The sequence below is a fragment of the Vidua macroura genome, chromosome 3, assembly GCF_024509145.1.
Source record: "Vidua macroura isolate BioBank_ID:100142 chromosome 3, ASM2450914v1, whole genome shotgun sequence".
Classification (NCBI taxonomy): domain Eukaryota; kingdom Metazoa; phylum Chordata; class Aves; order Passeriformes; family Viduidae; genus Vidua; species Vidua macroura.
Genome location: NC_071573.1, coordinates 71,964,160 through 71,990,596, shown reverse-complemented (window position 1 = coordinate 71,990,596; position 26,437 = coordinate 71,964,160). Strand labels below are relative to the sequence as shown.

General features: G+C 38.6%; 1 protein-coding gene across 2 annotated transcripts in view; it reads left to right on the top strand.

Moving 5' to 3' along the window:
- The window catches only part of LIN28B (lin-28 homolog B), a 94,795-nt gene that overhangs the window by 47,571 nt on the left and 20,787 nt on the right, over positions 1 to 26,437 (top strand). For both annotated transcript variants that reach the window (XM_053973962.1, XM_053973961.1), the window contains one exon: positions 9,125 to 9,309. In XM_053973962.1, coding sequence (XP_053829937.1) covers positions 9,125 to 9,309 — 185 coding nt within the window. The remainder of the gene's footprint in view (positions 1 to 9,124; positions 9,310 to 26,437) is intronic.

Sequence of the window (26,437 nt, the reverse complement as noted above, 5' to 3'; positions counted from 1 at the left end):
TTAGTTCTAGCTTCAGTGTACAGCCAGGCCACTGCCCTAGCCCATTCCCTGTAAGGTACCAGCCCTGGATTTTTAGCATTACCCAGCCCTTCCATCACCCTGTCCCTGGCCTGTTGAGAAAGTCCAGTTGCTACATTCCATCAGGATCCAACAACCATCCACTCTCTTACCTCCATCCTTACCACCCCAGAGTCCTACCTCAACTTACTGCTCACAAGTAAGATTCTTTTTGTCCTGGTTATTAGCCTGTATCTACAAACATAACCCTGCTACCCTTGCCCTAATCTTCTGTTTCCCTTTTGGGCTGCAGAATTGTTGGTGGCTGCCTGTTGCACTATGCTTCAGGAAGAAAGAGGCAGGTCAGGAAAACTGGGATATGTTTTGCCATGAGAATAGGAGGTTCAGGACTCTGTATGTATGCTGATTTGCTGATTCATTTATTTAAAATGCAGGCGGTTTTTAGTGTCAGCCTGTGGCTCCTGTAGCTGCCCACAGTGTTAGCCATTCTTCTGTTTACCACTGAAGTGTGAACCACTTAGTTTTCTCATGTGAGGGTTACAACAAGGTGGATGAACTGCTTTCTCAGAATTTTCCTGGTACCATTTTGCAGCTGGTATACAATTTAAAAGTTTAGAGCAGCTTCCTCAGAGGTGGATGTTAAGGATCTATTGTAAGCAAACATCACTCTCAGGCCACTTTTATTACTCTCAGGCCACTTTTATGCAGAGGAAGGGAAAGGTGCATGTGCAGAGAGACATCCTGCGACATCTGAATTAGCAGATCACAATCTGGGCCTAATTTATTTTTAATTATATGCAGTGTCTTAGGATGGTGGGAGGTGGTGAGGGAGGTGGATAAGAAACCTTTATATAGCTTAAACATCTCTTGACACAGGGGTTGTCATTCTTGTGCACGGGGGTGTACAGAGGAGCACAGAAATGAAGGTCACAGACATCATAGGGCAGGCATGGAAAATAGAGGCGCTGCGGTTGTTTCTGGAAACATGGTTAATGACACCAGAAAGGTGTAGTATATCTGCAGGAAACTGTGGTTTAGGTGACATAACTCTGCCATTGACTCTCTGCTTCCTACCAGAGTACATTTTCAGTACTTGAAAAATGCAGCAGACTGTGACTTGTACATTGCGCCTTCCTGTGCTTTTGATTTCCACATCTGTGGAATGATGTGCACTGAAGCTGGCTCCTTTTTAGATCTGCTAGAAAAGAACTGTGTTTCAGTATATTCAGCATGGTTTTTACAATGAGTGAAGCATAGCCATGCTATGTTCTGTCCTCACTATTAAACCTACAGGAGAGATATGTGACAGGAGACTCTTAGCCAAATCCATCTTGCAGGTTTCACTGTATTTGTATCTATTCTGGAAGAGATTAAAGGGGTGGACTTGGTGGTTTTTATGGATTTTCTGTGGTCCAGTCTGTTTTTCTTTCCTTTTTTTTTTCTTCCTCACAGAAGAGAAAGAGAAAATGTCTAGGATTCTGTGTGGTACCTCCTTTCTTCATGTAGTAGATGAGCTGCAGGAGTGGCTTGTTTTGACCTCTGCCTTGGAAGTTTGTGTTTTTTAACAGAGAGGAGGTTTGAAAAATACTATTGTCTACGCGGACACTGCAAAAGTATGCAGCTCATGAATTTTTCAGTTCATTGCACATTGTCAGGGGAAGAGGTACACCAAAGAGTCTAATGATGGTTTTCTTCCTCTTGGGAAGTTTTCCACTTGGAAGCATCACTAAAATGGATTGAATATCAGGATGCCTTAGACAGTCTGGTCAGCTGGAAATCAAGGCCTCATATCCTGGAAGAATAAAAATTGGGGGAGGGGGGCAGGGAAGAAAGATCCTCATTCTATTGAAAATAGAAAGAGGATAATGTGCCCTGTTTATTGATTGCATACGAGGTCATGTTTGTTTGTTCCTAATCTTTGTAGAAAAGAGCCTTCGGGTTTCTGCAAAACTGCAGTACAGCAGATGAGTATTTGGGACAGAGAAAGAGGTGGTTTCAGTTGCCATGGAGTGACTGCACTTGCTGAGGGTGGAATAGCTCAGTGGTGAGTGAAGGAAGGAAAGGGCCCCCATCCTGGGGTGTCTGTGGGGTCCCCAAAAGCACTACAGTCATCTGGTAGCAAGGGAGTGCTTGTGGGGAGGGAGCTTGGAGGTATTTGACAGTTGGGAGACCATCAAGAGAAGAAGATGCTTCTCAGTGGGGGAACTTCTGAGGGTCTGAGATTAACAGTGTGAGATTAAACTATCTGAGATGAATAGTGTGGTTTCAGGAGATCACTGAAGTGATATAAGTGTTGGCAAGGTGCTGCATAGGACAGCCTTACCTGCCATGGTACCTGCCATTCACAAGGCTTCTTTTGAGGTGTGCTGGTGGGTTTTCTGACTGCATAGAACTGATTCAGGGAGCAGAAATGAAGCAGAAATCTGGCATTGCCAAGAAGAGCTAAACGGTTTTCTTCCTGAGTCAACGTGAGGCTTTGGTGGGAAAAGAGGAACTTCCCTTTTGAAACTGACTGAAGTGAGTCAATTCTCTCGTGTGCCTAGGGTGACTGATGAGAGAATACTTAAACTAAGAAATGAGAGAAGAGACTGGTTTGATTTTCGTGCCTGGTATTAAAGCACACAACAAGGAAAACTGGGTAAATGAGAATTGCATATGCAGTAACAAAAATGATCTATGAAAAGGAGAAGAGGGTGAAAATTACCAGCAGAACATGAGTTCTGTGGGTGCTGCACTAACAAAAAATACACTTACTCTAGCAAGAAAAGAGGGTTAGGTCGAGGAGGAAAAGCAAAAGATATGTTTAATATCCAGGCTCTTTTTATTAGTATACAAAATCAGAGCAGCCGCTGCTGAATGTGTAACCAGATACAGAGACAGCAAGAATATGGCCAAATTTCATTCATGGCCTGAACACAAATACTTAAGATTATGCAGAAAATTGGTAAAGTTTCGTCAGTGAAGTTGGCACCTTGGAAACAAAGAGTAGCATGGACACAGTAGAATCTATTTGGCAAAAATCACTTTGTGAAGGAATTATGAGAGACTTGTTGTGAATCTCTAGCTTAGATTTATATACAGACAACATGTCTAATACTATGATATAATAATGTGTTTTTTCTGTCACAACCATCATTATTTTTCTTACCAAAAGAGTAATTCAGAATAGAAGTTTTGTTATTTTGGGCTTGAAAGAAATTGCTGACCCTACAGAAAACTTGCTTGTTTAAAAAATGAAGGTAAAACATGAACTGTGTTTACTTGGTGTAAGTTAAATGAGATGACAGAAAGTTGATAATTTTTTTAAGATACATGTTTTAAATTTAAGAGAACGGTTTAGTAAACATAGGTGAGCTGAAGTACTGGAGACTTAAATAGAGAAAAGGTTCAGCTTGAATCCCAAGTAAAGGAAAAGGAGGATTGTTGCAAATTACCTAATCATTCTAGCAGAGACGTTTTTCTTGGGAGAGATATTGGGTTGAGAAAAGGTAATGCAAAAAAGTAATAGATTATCAGAAGAAATCACTTCTTGGAAGTTGTGATGGAGCAAGAACTGTAAGTATTAAGCTGAGTTAGAATTCATTTAAACTTCTTAAAAGTTAAAGCAGTTAATAGAAGTTTCTTAGATACATAAATTGAGAAAGAAGAAATCCTTCTGTTGTATAGGGACGGTAGTTTTGAATTAGACAGAGCCTTTTGTTCAAAAGTTAAATAAATACCTTTGCACACTTCTCAGTAAGAAAAATAACAGTGTGGGGACAGCGACAGGATGATGAATGGAAACAAGGTTATGAACATGACTACGGTCATGGTGGAAATTCAAGACAAAAACAAATTCCAAGTAAATAAAGGTGTGAAATTGCAGTGTACCAGCTGCATGTGGTTACTGCCTACATACCAGCTCTTTCCCTACTGTAAAGTTACTTGCAGTAGCTCACTCTTTCTCATAAATATTTTATACATGTAGCGTGCATGGCTCTTCCTTGTCTTAGAGCTAAAGTTCAAATCTTTGAGAAATAGTGTTTTGTAGCTTTTTTAAAGTTACTTTGTGTTATGTTAAGCTTTGAAAAAAAAATGTGTAATGCTGTACAGTTTGCTTTTTTACATAAAATATTAAGGAGCACATTCTCATCTCAAAAAGTTGCTGTTTCCACTGTGTATGCCCTAGAGCTCGTTCAACTTCTCTGTGAATAGATTTAGCTCACTGGAAAAACAAAAATCTATCTGTGTTTCCTCTTCCTCTTATCCTCCCCCCTTCTTTTTAAACTGAGTTTGTTTCCTGTCAGATTAGCAAGTTAAATTGGCTTATGAGGAGGACCAAAAGAAGTGCCAGATTTGGTGCAAGATAAGCCTCTAGGAGCAGGAACAAGCACTTGAGGGTCAGCAGGAGCAGTGTTGAGGTATTTTGCGAGTATCCAATCTTCAAATCCTGTGTTAATGCAGCAAAGCTGCACATTGCCCTTGGAGGGACTGTTGTTCAGGGTAGTGAATTTTTTTTGTGTACTTTAGCATTTTGCCTGCAAAAATACATGGTCTTCACAAACCTCCTATAATGAACTTTTGGTCAACAGCAAAAGTCCTCATAGCAGGACTTGTATCATGCAACTGATACTATTCTGCATGGGTTTTGGTCTAACGCAGGGAAGGGCACTTCCCTGCATTAGTGGGAAGTGTAACTTGTATTACTTCTGGGTTCTCTCACTGTGTACCCTTGCTTTACTCAAATGTTGATGGCTCTTGATGGGACTGTACGAGGTTGTTTTGGAGAGATTTTCTTACAATCTTTATTGTGGTTGGGCTTTAGAATATGCTTTTCTTCATGTCTGGATTTAATTGTAGATAATCTTGGAGGGAAAACAGTTTTCTTACTTTGGGAAACCCAGCATACTGGTGGCGTCTGGTCATTGTACTAAGCAATCAATCAATCACCAGATAAAAAGGGTCAGAAATGAGAGATACAGAAAATAAATGAGGTAAGCAGAATGCCACCAAATAACTTTTCCCCCTGGTCCCTCTAAAGGATTTAATGTCTGCAATAGCAGTTGTTCACAGCCCTGACTAGAAATGGCAAAGTTGTGATGAGGCAGTTACTCCCCACACTTATTAAAAGTAATGCACACATATCTGAGGCAATCAGGGCCCCTGTAATGATCCTTAATTCCAAACTTCCTTTCTTTTGTAGAGCCTGGTGAAAGCTGTAAGCACTCCCTGACACTGCCCAGGAGTTGGTGCCTTTCTTTGGGGACCATTTTGCTAATACAGTTTGTACTTGTTAAGTTTTGATTTTTGATTTGTAGTAGGAAATGCTTTCCACGAGCTTGTGATCATAGGGTTTTCTATTCATATTTGTTGCTACCAATTCTACTGCAAGATTGCCACATTTTGGACCAAGCCATTGCTTGTAACAGAGATATATGAGATTTTACATTAGAGTATCTACTAAAAAAACAAAACAAAACAAAAAAAAAAAAAACCAAACCAAAAAAACCCCACCATAAATGGTCCTGTTGAATTGTCAAGTTTAAAAAGAGGAAAAAAACCTCCAGTCTGAAACCACTGTATTGACTGCTGGTAAAAATAACAGTAAAATCTCTGACAGCTGAAAGAGAGAAACGAGGAAAAGCATGTTGCTTTTAAGTTTTTCCTCTTTGTTTGTTGGCGGTGTGCCCGTACATCCCATTCAGGGCTCTAGAAATGGTTCACTGACTTGAAACTCTGGCTGCTTTTAATTGTATCAGTTTTATTTGTTTAAGTAATGTGAGGAAAATACTGAGCTAGGTCTCTCAACTTTAAATTATCAACTTTATAGACATATTTTTTCCAACTCTTTAGACAAGTTAAGAGGAATTCAGGTTTTAGATTTGTTTTGCTGGTTTCCAAATTACATTTTTTCACAATGGCTTTGAATTGTTACTGCACCCTCAGAGAATCTCACCATGAGCTATACATTTGCACAGTAAGTCAAACAGCACCAAATCCATCTCTAACATTGAGAAGCTGTTGAGATCTATTCAAGGAGAGAACTGTGCAAGTCATTTGAAGTGGGGATTTTTCAACGTTTTTTGTTGTTGAAAGTGCTTGAAAAAAACACGTGCAAAAATGTACACCTGCATAACATGTGATTCATGAAAGCATGATTGTTGCTTTACTTAGGCTTTTAAATGTTTAAAAATATCTTGTAAATAGAGTGCTTTGTTTAGAAATCAAGTTCTGTTGATAACAGTGAAATGAGAAAAACATTCTAGAATAGTAATAATGCCCTGCTTTAAGTTACATTTTAATCAAGTATTTATTTTGAGGTAAAGTAGAAACAATGTTATGTGTATCAGATGTTAACTTTTTGGCATTTTTAAACAATGGTGAAACTCAGGAAAAAAAGCATAACTCTTACTGAGACTTAACTGTATCTTCATTAAGTTGTAATTAAACAAGTAGACAAGCATCCATGCTGTGTTGAGTATTGCAGGAAAATAAGGGCTTGCTACTTGGTTCCCTTGTGATTAGCACCCATCTGTGTTGTACTGATTGTCTGGTTTTGGAACATTCGACTGTGGGCTTATCTTAGGACAGAATACACATTGTTCGGTTCTTTCCTTTCATCAAGATTTCCCTGGTGGCCACAGAAGACTGAAGAGTTGTGGATGGACCTAGAGACAGACTCATGCCACAAGCAGTGTGTGTTGTTTCAGTTGAGGACTGGTGGTGTCTTCTTTTGGCCTATTCTGAACTTGGATGTTTCTTCATTGTGGCAAAGATCCCCTTATTGCTATACAGGCATTTTGAAGTAGAGAGCTTGCTTGAAATAATGCTGCCCTCCTGGGTGGTTTATTTCATTGGTTTGTGTACAATTACTGTCCTCCAGTTGCATTAGTAAGAACATTTGCATATTTATTTTTTCATGCCTTAATTTTTTACTTTTTAAAAAAGCCAAGCTAATGATTCAGGGAACAGATATTATATATTTCTTCTTTCATGTGTCCCACAGCCCTCCCATGCTATTCTCCCCACCTTTTGAATAGTGCTCAACCTCTAGCCTATAAAATCAGCAATTTGTCTTGTGTTTCACACTGTGACATTTGTGTGTGAGAGCCATGTCTACTAGAGCTGCACTACTGGATAAGCAAAATCAGCCTTTGTCCTAAAGAGTGAAGCTGTGTTCTTGGTTACTTTTGGCTGCTGGAAAAATGATAAGCACCTGAGCCACTCAGACCAGCAGCAGTAGTGTCTTGTGCTGGGTGCACTGAGAACTTGGGGTTTCAGGAAGTTGAGGTATATGTGCTTTCACATGATTTCATTAAAATAAGTATTTAAAATGATTTTATAATTTGTAAGTTAGCCTATTAGTGTTGTGAAAAATAGACTTTGCAGTGGCACCCATCTTCAGAAAAACATGGAGAAGTGACACAGGTGCCCCAAGGTAGCGGTGCTGCAGAGCCAGGAACTGTAATCCTGTTCTCCAGTCTCACCAGCACTGGGTTAAGATATCAGAATCACAGGAAAGCCTAGGTTGGAAGGCTCCTCTTGATTTCATCTGGTTGAATGTCTTGCTGAAAGCAGGGCCTTGGATTGGGTTATTTAGTGCCCTGGTAAGATGAGTCTTCACTATTTCCAGCAAAAGGAACTATTACTTTGGGCTTCTCTCTTTAATTCTTTTTATAGTGAGTAATTTCTTCTTTTGTCTGAACCTAGTTTGCTCTGTAGCAGCTCCAGAGGAGCTGCTGTTGCTCTTGGTCCTGTTCTCTGTGCATCCTGGTGAAGAAACCAGCTCCCTCTTTGTGTGGAACCTATGAACTGTGTAGGTGTCAGTTCTTGTGCTCTGCTAAGACAGTGTCTTGGTGCTGCAGACCTCCTATGAATGGTTACAGGGACCCCATGTCAGGGATTGCCATCTGATTTGTACATGTTCCTAGTTGCACTTGTCAAGTAACAGATGCAAGTTGTGTGTCACTTGGCTTTTTTTTGATATGTGACTGATTTGCGATGGCACCTGCAGTGAAGATTTCCTTCTTGACTCTATGGTTCAGCCAAGTGAATGTTAGAGAATGGACTGAGAATCAGTCAAGATACATTTTTTTCCTCTTTCCTCTGAGGAATTCATGAGCAAAGGAAGAAAATATGTGTTATAACTCTACTGAAGGACCTCTAAATGTGTGTAAATTGAGGTATTTTGTGATATTCTCTGTGAGTCCAACTGATCTCATTCATGTACCATGTTATTTCTAAAATAAAAGTGTAATGCAACCACTTTATCTCCACTACCCCAAAAGCCTCCCTGTCATTTAACTTGATGATCATTTTATTTAAGAGTTTGATTAATCAGATTTATCCTTGAATGCTTACTTACTATTGTACATAATTTCTTTGGAATAGTGATGAAAATTTTCATTGTATCAGAATCACTGGTAAGCTCCTGTTGACTTCAGCTTGTCCAAGATTTTTTTACTGCAGTGTAATATGAAAATATTTATCAGTATTTATTTCACTTGCCCTGATGATAAAAATTCTTTTTTTGTGAATGAAAATACAAACCCATACATAAATCATGCTAGGTAGATAAGATTTTTGGTGTAGTCAACAGAAATTCAGCAGCTCACTAGGGATATTTGAATTGCCCATGTCAGCAGACTTTGTTCAGAGTGCCTTCGTCCTGCCTCTCATGCTTGCTGTATGTTTGATTTATTTTCAGAGCAGGAGACCAATGTCTCAGATATAAAGAATGCAAATTATTAAAACTTCCATCATAAATTAATTTGCTCTCTTTCCAGACCTTTTCACTTCCTGACACCTGTTAAGAATTTTTAAGGGTTTTAAGAATACAGCATTTCTTTTTCTTCTTCTATAGCATTCATCATGGAAAAGAAAAATGTTATTTCAGTTTTGCTGATACTGAAAATAAATTCTTTTTACTTGTTTGGTGTTGAATGGGGTTTTCAGTGTATCCAGGACTATAATTTGTAGTATCATCTGCTACAGTTCATGCAGAGGAAACTGTTACTCTACTTGTATGTGTTGTAGGATGGTAGATGGGGTAATCTGTCCTGTTGATTATAAATGTAAATCCTGTTTTTAAGGCAATGGTAACCAAGAGTATTTTTCCTATTTACAGAGCAAGCTTTACATGGAAGGATTTAGAAGCCTAAAAGAAGGAGAACCTGTGGAATTTACTTTTAAGAAATCTTCCAAAGGCCTTGAATCAATACGGGTAACAGGCCCTGGTGGGAGCCCCTGTTTAGGAAGTGAAAGACGACCCAAAGGGAAGACAGTACAAAAAAGAAAACCAAAGGGAGATAGGTAATTACCTTACTTTGCTATTCCCTCCCCCTTTTTTTTCTTTGCAAGTTTTTCTTGAAATTATGTTTTCAGCATTTATTTGTTTGTTTTTGAAAGGAAACCCTTCTGTGCAAATTTGGCTTTTACATGTAGCTTAGTAATTTTGTTAAAGCTGTGTCTATACAACTACATCAATCACCCATTGATTAGTTTTACTTGAGAAGGTTTTATTAAATTAGAGGGAGCCTGCAGAGGAATATAATATTATTTTGAAGATATTGCTGTTAGACTGGAGAGAGAGGTCAGTCTGAATACAGGTGAAATAATGTAATGTTTGGGTGAGAATTGCGCGTGCTAAATCGAATATCAAAACTATCATTAAACTGCATCAGTAGTTTTATATAGAAAAAAAAGTAGGTGCTGCAGTAAGGGTTGAGATATATATAATTTGGTTAATTATATTTTTACTTAGTGAACAGAATATAAGGTGTTTCCAAAGGTTTTAATTCCTGGTGGTCTGAGGGGCTGTTGTAATAATGCTTTACAAATTTCAGGTTAAGTTTGATTGCTGCACTTCTCTCTACACAAGTGCACCAGTCTGACTTGTACTGCACTGTTACCCTTTATTTTCTACTTCTGATGGCTTGAAGAAATTCTGAATCCTCTTCAGTACAAAGCCACCTGCATCTAGTACACCAAGGACAGCCTTCCTGCTCAAAAGCTTATTTATTTATTTATTTGTTTAGGTGAATTCACCCTTTTTTTCTCACGCTGTTGCCCAGCCCAGTAGCTATAATGACTGAGGCCAAGGGAAATACATACTTTGTGAAGATCCTAGTAAGAACATCTAAACAGCCAGGTCCTGCCTGCAGTATTTAATGTATGGCTTGACTGAGAGGTGATGGCTCTCTTCCTTTGCACATTCTGAAGCAAAGAGTAGCTTAGGAAAGAGAGGGTCACCTGGAAAGGCAATGTAGCCCAGGTTTGAGAAATTTGGGATCAGGAACCTTTACTAACTACAGATGAACTCCACTTATCCTCACCTCTGTCAAAAGGCCCTTTTTTGGTCCCCCCCACCCCGTTTGTAAAATTTTTTTAGTTAAGGACTGAAGACAACATGATATTTGTCCCTCTTTCACTTTCTTTGTAAAAGCTAAAAGCCATAAACAAAATTTATTGCTGTTGTAACAGATCAGAGTCCATAACCACTACAAGGAGAGACTTTGTAAGCTGGACAGAGCTTTCTTTTTGATTGCTCTCCATGTCTGGCCTTATAGAGTCATGTCACATGCAATGGCTGGTTTTGTGTGTGGGGTTTTGTTTTTTTGTGTGTTTTTGTTTTGTTTTGTTTTTTTTGTTTTTGGTTTTTTTTTTGTTTTTTTTGTTTTTTTTGTTTTTTTGTTTTATTTCACCATAGATTTTCAGTATTATTCTTATTTAAATGATTGGGTTTTTTTCATGAATTCTAATTGCTAATCTGTTTAAGGTATTAGCATTACTACTCTTCTTGATGTTTCATACTTTGGCAGCAAATAAAGGCCACAGTCATGCTGGTGTGATCCTGTTTACCTATTTGTTGCACATGTATATGAAGGAAGACAATCCTTGCTTCAGAAACCTTGAAATTTAAATGGGCTGGTTGTAGGCAGTCAGGGAAGACTACATATTGAAAGAGGCAGGGATTTGAACAATCTGTAGTACACAGTGTAGTACATGCAGGGGGAAGCAGTACTTTCCAAGTGGAATTCATCTCATCCTAGGGAAGCACATAAAATCTTAGTGTTGAATCTTACCTTACTGCTGTTCCTTTTCAGGGACTACAAAGGGATCCTAGCTCTAATCCTGTAGATGCTTCCCTTACAAGTCTCTGAAATGAAATGAGATGAATTCTGCTTTCAGTCATGCTTTTTCATAGCTGAAGCATAGAAAAAATTGAACAGATATGCCCTGAAAAACAGTGTGGGGGGCTGATCTATGAGACAGTGTACTCTCTAATGTTCACTTGCCTTTAAAAAAAAGGGAAAATTTAAAATTAATTTGAATTAATTTGAATGTGAAAATGTGGGGAAAAACATCTACCCACTTCTGTCTCAGAATTCTTACACTTAAGTCATAAGACACCAAAAAAAGCTGAAATTTGAAATGTTTGAAGTAGCATTGACATTATCACTCAGTGAAAAGCAGTGTCTTTGCTTGAAGGAAAATTGGTTTTGAATGCCTAAACAATAAAAAAGGTGCACCTCCAACATGTCTAGTGAAAAGTTTCTTGAAGATTGCTGTTGTACTGAGAACTGCCTCCATTTATGAAAGCTAATTCCAACTTCTTGTGTCCATCTCTTTTTATGTTACCAATGTAAGAATGTGAGAGCCCAGCCTCGGTGCATCTTTTTGTCTGGATCCCATTTGAATGGATTCTGTTACTCTAATTACTGAGAGGAGCTAGAGATAGCAAAGACGGGGGGAGAAAAAAGGGAAAAGCAGCAATATGTACAGAGAGGGAGGAAAAAAAGTCCTGGCTGAGGACTGAGACTACCAATGTTGGTGGATTTTGTGAGGCTTCCATGGTAGATTCAAGGTCCCTGTAATTTGCAGTATTGTTGCTGTGGGGACTTTGCTGTGATAATATTTCCCCTTTGGCATTGCTGTGGGCCACATTAGGTTTATAACATAAGTGGAAATTCTTTATAATTGTCACGAGTGGTAGTGGCCACTTGGTCATTCTTTCTCAGTCACCTTGTTGGCACATGCATGTGTGAGGAAGGGAAGATCTGTGGTCCATGTGGAAGGAAGCTGTAGCTCTGAGCAGCCTGAAGGCTTCAGGTTCTCAGACCTCACTTTAATTTATTGTAATACATGTATGTACTTTTTCACAGTATTTTGAGAAATCTGGGCTGGAGGGGAGGTTCCGAAATGAAGCTCAGCTGGGATTTTCATCTGACAAGTTCTGGGTTCAGAAGTGGTGTTTTCTGGCAGAGATACACAGTGGAGGGGCTGTTCTCTTCCTACCTGGCTAAACCAGGGGATGAATTTGTGAGGAGTTGCATTGTAACCAGCTGCAGCTCGCTTTGTAGGAGCTCTTAACACATTCCAAACACAGTGTGCTTTGCTCAGTTTTGGCAGTGAGCTGACACAAAAGTATACTGTGCTGAACTCTAGGAATGACCATGGGGATCCAATGGAGAAAAGATAAAGTACTCTGAAATCAGACTTAACCAAGTACTTAGTAACTCGTAGACACATCTATGGTTTAGAGTAGAACAAATGAAATCAGAACCTAACCCACCATCTCAGAGTAAAGTTAAGAAGAAAAGGGAAGAAGAAAGAAATTACGCTACTTTCTTTTTCTTTTTTTTTTTTTTTTGAACAAGCACTCCCAGTGTTTCTATGTCACCTAAAATGAAACCAGGGTTTATGAGTTGTAATTATTTATATGGATGAGAGAATATTCTTTAGTGCAGTGTACATTTAAATAATTTGACCCACAGACCTTTGGGACATATTAATAAAGGAGCATGATGCCCACAGGTCTAGAAGCTAGAGTTATCTTTGGAACCTAGAGGTATTACCCAGTATCTGTAAATATCTCTGCTAGGAGCTCAAACTTGGATACTTTTTCAGCAGAGTGTCTGTTATGCTGTATTTGCTTAGCTTGGTGCTTGCTTCATGTGGAGTGTTTTGAGGGAGATGGGGAGGTTGACAGGTTGACAACTTTTTTTTTTTTTTTCTTTCCCTTTTTTGGTTTTGAAATCTTTACACCAAAATGGAAGCAATAAAATAAAGCAAGAAGAAGAGAACAAGGAAGAAATAATTAAGAGTATAATTCCATCTCCCAGTTCTAATTTATGTCATTTCAGTCCTCTGATACCTTCTGCTAACATCACACTTGTGGCAGGGAAACTTTTTAGTACAGGTGACCTGTGCCAGTAAGTGGTTGAGATTTAAACATGTAATAAATAAGTACTACATTGTGAGATTGGAGATTGACACAAAACATTTCACTGGCTTGGTTTATAGTGCAGCCCTGCAAGTAAGCTTTGAGGAAGGTATTTGGGAGCTGCTTAAACCATGAAAGAACAATTGCCAATGGATAAATAGTGATGCCAGATGACACCCTGGGATATGGCTGGTGAAACAGCTGGGTATTTATTGCTCAGCTGGCTAAACAGTAATGAGTACTGCAGCATGGATATAACACTTTAAAAACTTTTATTCCAATATAGATAAATAGGAAGGAGGAGCAATTAGAAGTGGGTTTGTGTTAAGATGTTATAAATGGTGTTCACCAGTAACTCTTGAATATGACCAAAACCATAGTTTTCAAATGAAGAAGAACATAGTTCTAAACCATACAAATACAGCCACTTAGGGAAGGAGGGGTTGTAATTAAATAATATAATTCTCCCCGGGTGCACTGTCACTTAAAACTAGTTTGTGTCTGAGTCAGACAGAAAATGGTTTTAATATCTGAAGACATTTTGTGGATGATCTGAAGTCAGACTATATTAAGAAAATCTTAAAGGTCTTCTTTAAAAGCTCGTGATCTGCACAAACAGCCACTAAGCTGGTGAGTTGGAAGGGATGACACATGGTGGCATGCCATGGAGGACATTTGAATTAAAATTAAATGGACTAGGAGAGCTAGTTTAGGACAGCAAAATTACATGATACCAAGTCACTTCAAACTTGATATTATATCAATTCCATCTCTACTGATTGAATCCCACTCAAGTGTATAATCTAACTTCCATAGAAAAGCCTCCTGCAGCTTGAACCAAACAAGTTTTTGTGAAGGAGATATGAATAATGGGAGTGGTATGGGCTGGGAGGGAGAGCCCTGAGCTAGTACCAATGTGGGAGAAGCATGTAAAAGCAGATGGGTGAGGAAAGTCTGTCAGTCCAAGCAAGGCTGGGCTGGTTGTCACCACACACAGCTACAACCAAGGGGATACGTCCACTTGGCCAGCCCCAGGGACCCGCTTTGGGCAGGTCCTGAACAGCACTGGGGTGAAGTGGGTAATGGGCAAACTGAGTCATCCAACCAGGGAAATGGACAACAAGTTCAGGGAGTTGTCGCCTTTGGCACAAAATGGTGCCAGCACGTTACTGTCAAATGGTGAAATTTTCCTACTCCTCTTCAATGTAGATTGCATTCACAGATCTGCCATTTTCTAAAGAGGAAGCTTACAAACAAGTAATGCAAAAATTGCACGTTTTACACCAGTTTCTCAGAAATACAACCTTGCATAAGGACCTTACTCAAGGGTGGTGTTTCAGCAATTAGAACATGAACACCTCCTCCCCGGCTCCCTTGCACCTGGTATTAGATGGCAAGAATATCTTCATTCCAATTTTAATACTTGCTTTTCCCATTTTTCAAGCATGGGGCATTTTCTTGACTGTTTGCTCTTTCCCTCCGTCATAATGATTTTGTTGGGAGTTTAGTTGCTCTTTCCACTCATGTCTGAGACAACCTTTTAAACTTAGTATGGAAAGATGGCCATCATTTTGTTCTCTTATGTGAAAACTGCCATATGAAATTAGGTCCCTCTGGCCTACTATCATCTTTCCAACACTGGCACATATTTAAGCAGAGACTGTAAAATATAGGGAGGTATAGCTTTCTGTCTTTGGCAATAGGGGTATAAGCATTCCCTCAGTATTGATGACTAATCTGCATAAGACAATTAGATGAAGTGTTAAGTACCTGAATTTGCTGGATGCAACTTCCTTTTGAATCCTCAAGCAAAGCTAGGTATTATTTGTGCAGAGTTTTATAGAGTTAACAATTTGCATGTTTAGACAATGGGTTAGAATGAGGATAAAGCACTCTGAGTTATGCTTCCTTACATCATTTTAGGATTGATATTTGCTGGCTGTGACATAATAAGCCACTAAACTGGCAAGAACTGCTTGTAATGGGAACAGGAGTTAAATTAAAAAAAAAAAACAAAAAAAACCCAAAAAAAACCCCAAAAAACCCCAAACAAACAAAAACCAAAAACAAACAAAAAAAACCACCATACCTTGAGAGCTTTACAATACTCTAGGTACTTTAAGAAGGTTTTATCTTCACAGGGCTACAAACATTAGGGACAAAGTTTTTCATCCTTGCTTTTTTTCTCAGGCTGACAACTCTTTGGAACTTTTGGGTTTTCCAGGAGTGAGATAAAACCAGAAAACTAGAGGGTCTTGTTGGTAGGGTTAAAGAGTACGTAACTTTTAAAAATAGCTGCCACTTGGTGCTGTGGATTGGAGGCTTGAAAGCTGGCTTGGAGACAGATCTCTAGGGCAGGAGGTTAATCTTTGCTTGTCTTTGTGCAGACCCATCCAATTCTTAAGTCAGAAGCCTCTGAAAAGTGTTACTGCATATATTCATTATACAGCCCTTGTTAAAATCTGCATCATCCATCTGTGTTTAAAGGGAGCTCAGCAGTCACAGCCCTCCTGCATAACAAACACACAGTGTGCTTCCAAGGACTTGGTCTGTCCAGTCAGAACAGAAGGAGATCTTCATGAACAAGCATTTTTGGCATAAAATAAAAAAAAAAAAAAAGAAAAAAAAAAAAAAAAAGAAAAGTAGCTTAAGAGAGAAAAGAGAAAACAACTGCCACTACCTGGTGTGTATAGCTCCCAGTACCTATGGACCACACAGTATGTGTCGTGATTTCTTCTCTGGCACAGGGTGTAACTAAACCAGTCTTCCTGAAATGCCTGGTGTAGAACTATGGGAAAGTGTTCCAGAGTGAGAGCAGAAGCAAGAAAATCTCACCTCTTGGAAGACAGCAAGCCCACAGCTAGGCTAGCTTCTACCCCCAGATCCAGCATACAGCACTGGGAGCCGCCTTTCTTAAAAGATACTGGATTTCTCTTCCATAATTCTGTAGCTCAAACAGTCAGAAGCCAGGATGCAGAACTGAAACATCAGTGCTTGTATGTTGGAGCAAAGTGTAGAAATTATTACAGTTGTGAACAGCAGCATGTATAATGTTTGAATATAAGGTTTTGTTTTTCAGAAGACATGGAAGGAATCCCATTCAAAGTTTTAAATGGAGAGAACATGGTTAGATTTGCAAAGCCAAATACCCACAGTTAGATGCAGGCAAAGTTTTAAATGGAGAGAACATGGTTAGATTTGCAAAGCCAAATACCCACAGTTAGATGCAGGCTTTGAGCTTAAATTGCTCAAAGGTCAGTTAGATATTTTGGGGTACCCTGGCACACTGTAATGTGCTGGGTGCTTACACAAGCAATTCCTCATTCATTTGAAAGGCCATTTTCTGGTTTCAGACAATTTAACTACCAATTTCATCAGAAGGCCACTTAAAGTAAGGTCTCTTTTCAGATCCTCCATTGCTGGTGGACTTGCATGACCATGCAGTGTTCACTTGGCCTGCTCACTTGGGTGCAAGCAGAAATTGGGCTTTGCACTCAGGCCTACAAATCATCAAAGCACGCAAAAATATGTGCTGCCTTTCCATCATGTGTCTTCTGGTGAGGCTTTTCATGTGCTTCAAGTAAATGTAAATATCTGTGCCAAGGGAAGAGCCTGGAACCTGGTAGCCATGATACCGCTAAGCAATATCCAAGTGTGATTTTCATCATTGCAAGCTTGTATTAAGAACAGAGGAGAGCCTGGAGAAAGTTGTTTGGTATCTGTTTGTATGCATGTATAGAGAAGAAGAGAGAGGCCCCAAATTTTTCACAGTGTTTATAATAAGAAATCCAAATTTGATGCTAAAGTAAGTAGATTCAATTCTGAAAACATACCAGGAACAGATGAAGTGAGTAGGAAGGTGTCGTTTTTATGCAGCCTCATGTAGAGTAAAGCTGTCCCTGCACAGCAGATGGGTTTCTTAAGTACAGACACTGTTTTTGGAATGCAGAATATTTTTCTTTAATCGGATGTCTTCTCTAGGCCTCATGTTTTCTGACTATGCCTCTCTCTTTCATCAAGGGGTGAGCTCTCTCTCACTTACAGTAAACTCTCAGTGTATATTCAGGCCTTTGCCTGCACAGATACACCTAATGATCCCACTGCATTCTTACCTGTACTAATGATTACACGTACCAGAAGGAGCTTAGAAGCACAAAAGAATTGAGAACTTTGCTCATTTTAACAGACATTAGGCATAAATCCAGTAGAGTATATGTTAAAAGTATCCCAGTAAATAATTTTCAAAAAATCATTCTGTTTCTAAAAAATCTTCCTGATACAACGGGCATCTTCTTTAATTCAAATTTGTTTCTCAGTGTTTAATTTCTTACTACTATACTATTTTCAAGTAGACAAAAATAAACAAAAAAGTGCATACATTTTCAGGGGCCAAATCAGTAAATACTTGATCTTGTGCTTTGAAAAATAATGCTCTGTTCAGGGAACAGAGCATTATTTGAAGATATTTTCCCGATTGTGAAAATTCTGTTTGAAGCTAATACTGATCCTGACTACAGACTGTGCTGCTTTCAGCTCATGTGACATGCTATAACTGTCAGTGAACTGGGAACAGACCTGCTCACAGAATAAGCTACCTTTTCAAAAGGTGCAAACTGCTTGTGCTGTATTTTATGACATAAACATTTAGCATAATTAAACCCCAAAACCCCAAATCTTCTATTTTAGGAAAACAATTGCATTGCCTTGCTGTTTTTTTTTTTTGTTTGTTTGTTTTTGTTTTTGTTTTGTTTTGTTTGTTTTTTTTGGGGTTTTTTGTGGGGGTTTTTTGGCTTTTTTGTTGTTGCTGTTGTTGTTGGTTTTTTGTTTTTTTGTTTTTTTTTTTTTTTTTAATATATGTTGCACTCCAGCATCACCTAGCAAGCATACTCAAAACGTGTGATAAATGAACTGCACTGAGGACAGATTATAATGGTGATTCCAGATGATGGAAATATTGTCATATAGTTTGGCCTGTTGAAAAAGATACCAAAACCTTGAAAGCTGGAGAAAAATGAATTATAGCATATCTGCTAAATCAGATATCCCCAAAACATTGCCTCTGATTTACCACTGTGGATGAATCTGACGCTCTTTAAAAGGAATAAAAGTTCTGGAGCCCTTTAACTTCAAATTAATAAAGACTGTGCAGTAATGTAATTCCAAATTGCTACAGCTGTTTCTTTTATTAGCTGTGGCTTCATGTTTCTGTCCTTGACACTTAAAATCAAACCTACTTAAATATGAATAATTTAAAATGTGAATTTACTTCAATATCTTATTTTTGCCAAGAAGCTCAGCAGCTCATTATATAAGAGGAATGTGTCACGGAGGTAGTCATCTCCATAGTGGTGGTGCAGGCACGATGCTGCTCTTCCCACTGTGCATCCCCCACCCCCAAAAGTGCACCTGTGCTAGAGCATTTGTGGAGCAGGTAATGACACACAGGACACCTGTGTCCTGAAAAAAGTAATGAATCTGTAAGGGCATATTTACACAAGGAAAGGGACGCTTATTTCAGGAAAAACATACCAGTTGAAGCCATGAAGCCACCCCTGCACAGCAATGTGGCATCCTCCATCCAGAAGTAGCAGGACTGAGTGGGACTTTGCAATTGCTTCTTCTGGTTATGACAAGCTGCTCAGTGAAGAGACAGTGGAGCTCAAATAGAAATGCTCCTGTGGTGTCCACAATCCCTCAGGCAGGGTAATAGGAAGATATTTCAAGGATAAAAGGTAGGGTGAAGATTAGGAAGAAGCAGGAATAGGAACACAAACATAGGGAAGATGAGGAAGGAGGTGGTCCACCGAAAAGAGTGTCCATGTGAGAAGCCCAGATCTTTTCCAGGCTCCAAATGGTTGCCTTGATGCTGGTAGTTCTGCTGCTCTTCAGGAACTATAGAAAATCCTGAATCTCCCTTCACACACAGTCAGGGATTCAACTGAATTCTCCTGCATTTTGAAAAACTGCTGCAAGTCAAGACCTGAAGCACAGGTGGCATGTGAGCTCCTGCTCTGCCGCCTTGCAACAGCTATGGTGATTCCAGTGGTTCTGGGAGGGTTGACCTGAAACAGGACATTCTGCAATATTCTGCTTATTGTGTGTTCCTTGTTTACCAGGTGACAAATGTAACACATCTGGAGTTTGTTTTGCAGAACCACCAAGTGCAGCCCTCACGGTTGCTCAGTTTGAGCTTTCCCTTAAATGTATCAGGTGCTATAAAACAGTAAGTGCTCCAAGGGCACTGGTATTTCAAATTGGGCACTTAGAATAATGCTCCTCTGAAAAATAATGTTGGCTTTTTTTTCTTGTGCTCCAGAATCCTGTGACCAAATAAACCACACAATTTTGTAGAGACATTGCAAAGTAATTAATGTTTGCAGTGCACAAAGAGATTTTAGTGAGAGCCCCAAAATCAGTATTTTTTGTGTTCATGATTTAGCTGGATTTAGTGGTGAGTTCAAGCCTTGAATTCAGTAGACTAAGGAAAAAGGATACAATAATTTGTATTTCATGCAGCAAATGAGAAAAGCAGAGCTCACATGTGTGTTCACAGGCTGTTACTGCAGTGTAAATTATTTCCATCTCTTTCGAATACTGAATTGGTAGATAATAGGATTTGTAGAAATTAGCCTGCATACTCCTCTCACTAGTTTGGGGATTTGGACTAGTTTTTGTTTGGAACTGTAGGATGAGGATGAAGAGAGTTTCAGGGAGGAAGTGGAACATTGCACAAGAGAGCAAAGGTGCTGTGGTCAAGCTGGAGGAATAGCGAGCCAAGCATGGCATTATTGATTGGGAAGAGGGAGCTGGATTTGCTCAGTAACAGTGGAATGGTTAAGGAGGAAAGAGTTGTGAAAGTTCACTATGAAATATGGGAGTGAGCTAAACAATTTATTTTCTTTGATCTCCATTAATTTATAATCTTATGATGTTGAGCCTCCTGGCACTAGTGCTTTTACAATGAATAGCTGAAAGTACAAAAATTGATTTAAATTGTACTGGTCTTGTGTTGAATGGCTGCCGCTATTTTAGAAGTCACTTGGAATTTTACCCTTTTAGCTGTTGGATAGTTTAAATGTTAAACATTTAATTTACTTCAGAGAGCTCTGCAAACAACAGCTAACTACAGACTGCTCAATTAATATTGCAACAGTGTTTGCATCAAAGTTTAACCAGAATGCTTTGATTTCTTTTAATGATAAATGAATGTATTCTCACCGGTATAAAAAGCTGAAATAGTTCAGTATTTCAAATTCAATTTCTGATTTGCTAGCGTTTAAAATTAGTATCTTTGTCTTTTTGTTATGCTAAACTAATACTGTAAAACAAAACGATAGTGAGTGTGTCAGTGTGTGTCTGCCTGAGATGAGTTGTACTACAGAATTGTGCAGTGTTACTTCTTCCATCAATGAGAAGGAGCCATCAATAGTTGCAATAGGATTAGAAGTTGTGTGTAGCTCAGATGTAAGCCTATTAATTTACCTTTTTATGGGTTTTGTTGCATTTACGTTCTTTTTCCCCATACAAATCACTTTTTGTAAATCACTTCTTTCCAGTAAGTAAATGAAAAATCTCTCCTTTCCTGTTTATCAGACTAATTCTTTTTGAGTTCTTATGTTTTGATATATTTTTTGGAAGACTAATGGTTAGCCAGTCAAATAATAATTGTTAGAAATATGTGCCTATACCACCTTGTAATAATTACTTAAAATGTGTAAGCACTCTAGTTTTCTAAGTCAAAAAAAAAAAAAAGTCCTCAGAGTGGATCTAATTTACTTGGTAAATAATTCAATGTGATTTTATGTTATTAAATGTGGGAATATTATTACTCACTTCACTAGTGAGAAATTCTAGAATTTTTGTCTTTATGTTCATTGTGTAACATACAGATTTTCCTTGGATCCCAGAAATAATTTTATCAAATGGTTCTTTCTTATTATCTCTGTGTTTCTACCTCCCTGGAGCCTCCTGAAGTTATCTTTCTCCTTTACAATTTTGTACATTTCTCTTGTACATAGAAAAGAAACATCTGGCATTTTTTTTAATGAGAGCTGTTCGCTCATTGACCAAACAAGCAGCAAGGAATCTGTTGTGTGGTTGATTATTGCAAGAAAATGAGGTAGTAGTCTCACTAATAATCACTAAAATTTGTATTAACTGGTGCTGTTTCATTTTCTGAGTCCGCTAATCTCATACTTTCACCCTTACAAGAAAACAAATCGTGTTTAAAAATGCCTGGTGTGGAAAAATGGTACTTTCAAATGTAGAGATTAGAAACATTTAAAACGTGCATATCTGTAGTTAAAGATGCCGACTCTTAATTCTCCCCTGTCTAGAGCTTTCCTTTTTTATCTTTGAAGTTCCGTCATTATTCCATGTCTATGCCTTTGGTTTATTTTTGTATCCTACAGAAGTTAATTCAAACTGTTTAGATCCAATCTTTTTAGAATATTTATGAATGCAATTTATTGACAAGTTTACATTTTATGCAGCCTGTGGAGCTGGATTTTGGAATTTGCTTTTTTAGTAGTTCTTTTGTGGAAGAGAAATCTTTCAGGCATGAATTGATAGTCCAGATCTTTTGAGGTCTGTCTGTGCTAACCTATGACCTCTGTTCTTAGGAGGTCAACATCTGAGGGCAGGAGATTAAGGCAGTTAAAAGATTGGAATGGGAACTGGAATGGAAAAATTAGCCAGCACATTTTGGGTGGAAAACATCAAAGTCATCAAACAATTTGCTTATTTTAAACTCAGTTTAAGGGTAACAAGCTAATTGTACTGTGTTTGTTGATGCAAGCAATTTATATTATTTGAGAACATTAACACTGAAGAATTTTTTTTGTTGGAGAAACATAATGCCTTTTCAGTATAAATGCACTACGTATTTTGTATTCTAAATGCTTTTGTGCCACATTTTTAGATAATAATTCAGGATCTGCTCATACAGTCTGTGTGTATTTAATTAGCTGTATTGCTTACAAACAGCAACAGTAAGTGTTGTAGAACCTGAAACTTGCTTGTAGTCTGCTGAAGACTCCTTGCTGTTGTTGGAGAATGCAGGTGCTCTCAGTACAAGGGAAAAATTATTCTCAAATTAAAATTTTCTAACTCCAATGCTTAAACTCGTTTGTAAGCATCTCTCCTTGTTTCAGTTTTTGAAATGTGAATTACTTTCCCATACAAATTTGTGACCAAGACATGTTCTTTTATAGATTATAAATTGACTTACAAGAAAAGACACCATTGTCTCTTTGTTCTTGTCTGACATAGTTCAAAATTCATTAGTGTGTGTTTTTAGAAGAGTGACAACTTCATCTTTCATCTGTGCATTGATTTCAAAAATGTTATTATCTGGAAGAAGACACCTTCCCACATCTGAACAATTACACAAGTTTAAGGATTTGTGTAAGCAATCACATTTTCTTCTTGGTTGTTTAAAGTGCAAATGAAAGTGGTTTCAGTATCATAGGCAAAAGCCAGACTAGTGTTTCAGCATGCAAACTCACCTAGCAGGAAAGAACACAAAAGTTCCAGGTACCTCTCAGCCCCAGGCTCTGACTCACAGCATATGGATTATGGTACTTCTCCTATAGGTATGGCTGCTATTTAAATTAAAGTACTGTAATACAGTTAAACTCAAGAAGACAGCCATCTGTAAACCTCAGTGTAACCTCCACATTTTTTTTTTGTTCTTTGGATAGTGAAGGATGTGAGATTTAAACCCCTTTGCAAGCTTACAACTTTACAAACTCTAACTGTGAAAACTTCCTTTTTGCAGCTTTTAGCCTTGATTTGCACCTGAGGGGAAATTGAACACAATTATCACCATAATTTCTTGTTCTTTCATGGAGGGAAAAGAAGGGAAAGCAGGAGGAGCTGTTGTGGACTGCAGCAGCCCATGGGCTGCTCCCAGGGGTGCAGGCACTGCTTTGTTTCCTTCCTGCCATTTCACTGGGTTGCTGGAGAAGCTGTGCCAGCTGCAGGGGTGGCTGTGCTCCGCCATCCCTGAGGCACTGCCGTTCCTGGATGTGTCCTGCATCCTCACTGCTGCTGCCACAACTGGCTGTGACCTGCAGCCCTAGGAGTGCCACAGGTGTTGGAAATCAGAGAGCATTTGAAGGGGCAGAACCAACCCTGAAGGTTATTGCATCTTGGAGACCTGTTCCTTGTTTGAATTCTTGGGATAAAATGGGGTAGCTTCTGATCAGCCATTTTGGGACTTTTGCTTGTCAGCATTCTCTAGTTGAATAATCAATGGTTGGAGAGCTAATTCTGTTTTACAGAATGGTTTTGGTTACCCACTTGTGAGAACGTGTGAATCTGTGTGAAGGAACAGAGGATTTGTTAATTAGTAAAGAAAAAATGTTAACTACAAAGATAATGTGCTTGACATGACTTAAGATAACTTTTTTGTTTGCCTGAGCCATTTCTATACCTTCCTTCTGTTCTCTGTGTTTACCAGTAAACTCTTCAATGCAATCATTCTTAGTCCATGCTTAAAATCACTGTAGTTTTTTATTACAATAGTAATTGTGATTCTTGGCTAGTTGAATTATTAGTGAGCAGTGATGCAAACACATTTTTTGATCTGGAAGGCCTGCTCCCCTGGATTTTTGCTGGATATGTGTAGCCTCTTGTTTCATGATGTTTGATGATTCAAGCGCCCTGTCCACCAACCTGCTTTTCTTAATATCTTTGCCCACCCTTTAAAGTAATCTGTAAATACCTGAGATCTGCAGATTGAAAACTACTCCAGTGCACACTGTCAGAGTGCTGGAGGTTTTTCATCCCTTAGCAATTGTGGCATTAGTTCTAAATGTGCTAAGAACTGCCTCCAAGTTTTGTGTGCAATAGCTTGCGGGGCAGAGTAGACTCCTTGCTGAGTTTGTGGAAAGGTAATTCAGAACTCAAGAAAGTTATAATGCAATTTTTGAATGACTTAGAAATTAATTTGACTTACTTATGATGAAACCGTGCTTTGTTTTTGCTTGGTCTTTTTGAGAAATAGCTAGAGGATATATCCTCAGGTCCCTCACATCTTCTTTTCACAACAACAACAAAAAATGCTGTATAGATATCCAAAACTGTTTAAAATTACTGCAAATAGTATTTTTAAGGCTTATATGTTTGTGAAGGTTGAAATTTCTGGCAGTGCAGCTGTGCCAGATTCCTGACTGCAGACCCTGGTGCTCTTGGAATCAGTGTCTCCAAATGGACTCTGTAATTTTCCTCAGCTGAGTCACTTCCTTACCATGAACTGCCATAAAGAGATTATTACTTCTGCTTTGCTTTCTAGGGTTTAGCCTGCATTGCCCCCCATCTTTTTCAAAATAAGAACTCATCAGAAAACACTTTTTGTAGAAAGTTGAGTTCAGAGGATTTCAGAAAACTGGATTATTGATTGCCTTTTTTTTAATGGATTATTCAGGTTTGTTTTCCTCATCTGTTTCTAGCTGCTGATTTGAATGGGAAGCCAGCAAAAAAAAGTGTGTTGGTTTTGTTTCTAAGTAGTGGTTGAAGTTGTCTCCAACTGCCAGGAGGACATGAATGTCTAAGAGATACTTCAGATGATAGCTATCCATAAAATGTTTGGAAGTATATGGTAAGAAATCTAAGATGTTATATATAAATTTTCTTCATGACCCACATTACTTGCTTAATTCTTGCATAAAATACAAATTAGTCAAATCTGAAAGCTTTTGAATTTGTCAGAGTAAGTCTTTACACCAGTGTAAAGTTAAGGTGTAGTTTATAGAAAATTGACTTTAATTGGCAAGAGGAAAAAATAATTATTAAATCTGTTGTATACACGTGTTGCACACACATATATGGTATATACATAGATTTATTGTACATGGTATATACAATTGATTTATGAAAGGTTGCCTCAGTTGCATTGAAGAAAGTGGGTGCCAAAAGAAAAATGACTTAATAAGTTATAAGATATCAGACAAAATGAAGCTATAATTATGTAACTGTGTTAGCTTGCTTTCATTAGGCCAGGTAACAACAGAAGTAAAAATGTGACGTGCCCTTTTATCTGCAGTCTTGCCTATGTAAGATGATCAGTTGAGAGTTTCCAAAAACCTGCAAAAAATTCTTGAATTACAGATTCTGGTTGTAAGTGAAAAACTATATGAAGGTGGTATTAGTACTGGGAATTAATTGTGACGCTGTATGCACAGTAATCACTGTAGTGAAACATCTGGCTGCAATAATGAGATGCTGTGTTGTGAACAGGATTCCACCATGTTCCCTTGCTATGGTAGCAGGTGGTAAATTTGCTTAAGCTTGCATATTCTGTTACATTGTAGAGTACTACAGTTTGTTTGTGGCATATAAATCCATTTTCATTTAGCATGGAAATGTTTTCTTCGAGCAGATTCTCATTTAGTCAAAGAAAGAAGATTCAGAGCAGAACAGAACAGATTCAGAACAGAGACAGGTTTATGTTCATTATTATTACTATTATTATTTATTAATTAATTAAAACAAATATGTTTCTTTAAAAAAGCACTGCTTTGTTAAATGATAGTTCAAGTGTCAGTTTAAAAATACTTATTTCCTTGAAGTAGCCAGCCATAACCTCTAATATGGTTCATTTCAATCAGTGTGTAAAGGCTAAATCAGTACATAAAAGCTAAATTAAGAGCAGAATCAGGATGGAAGTGAAGGTAGGGGTGTGAAGAACTGGAGATGGGAAGAAAATGTGGTAACAGTTATTACTGGATATGAACTAGTAGTTTGTGGGACTGGTGCTGACTGAATAAAGAGAGGTGGTGAGTGGGCAGTGTTCACCTTTTGTGACAGACAGAGCAGGGCTGCTTCTGATCTGATGCTTTCTGTAGGCTTATGACTCCCAGTGCTTGTAGACAGGTCTTCAGCATGCTTTGCCCCAAAGCAGGCCACTTTCCTTTTACCCCCATTTCCCCAGCAGAAAGCTAGAGAAGCCTCTTTAAAGTGCATATTTCATATGATGCAGAGGAAGGGGAGGACCAAACATGGGTTGGCTGCAAGCTGATCAAGAGAGAAAACAGCACAGATTGCAGCCGAGTGCTTTGCACTCGTGGTCCAGGGTGCATGGCTGGCCAGGGCTCTGCTTGGCTGGGGTACAGCTCTTTGCTGGGGCAGGCTGGGGGCTCACCCCCTTGTAGCCACCCAGGAGCCCCAGACACTTTGTATATGGGGAAGTACAGTGTCTGTGAAAGCCAGCAC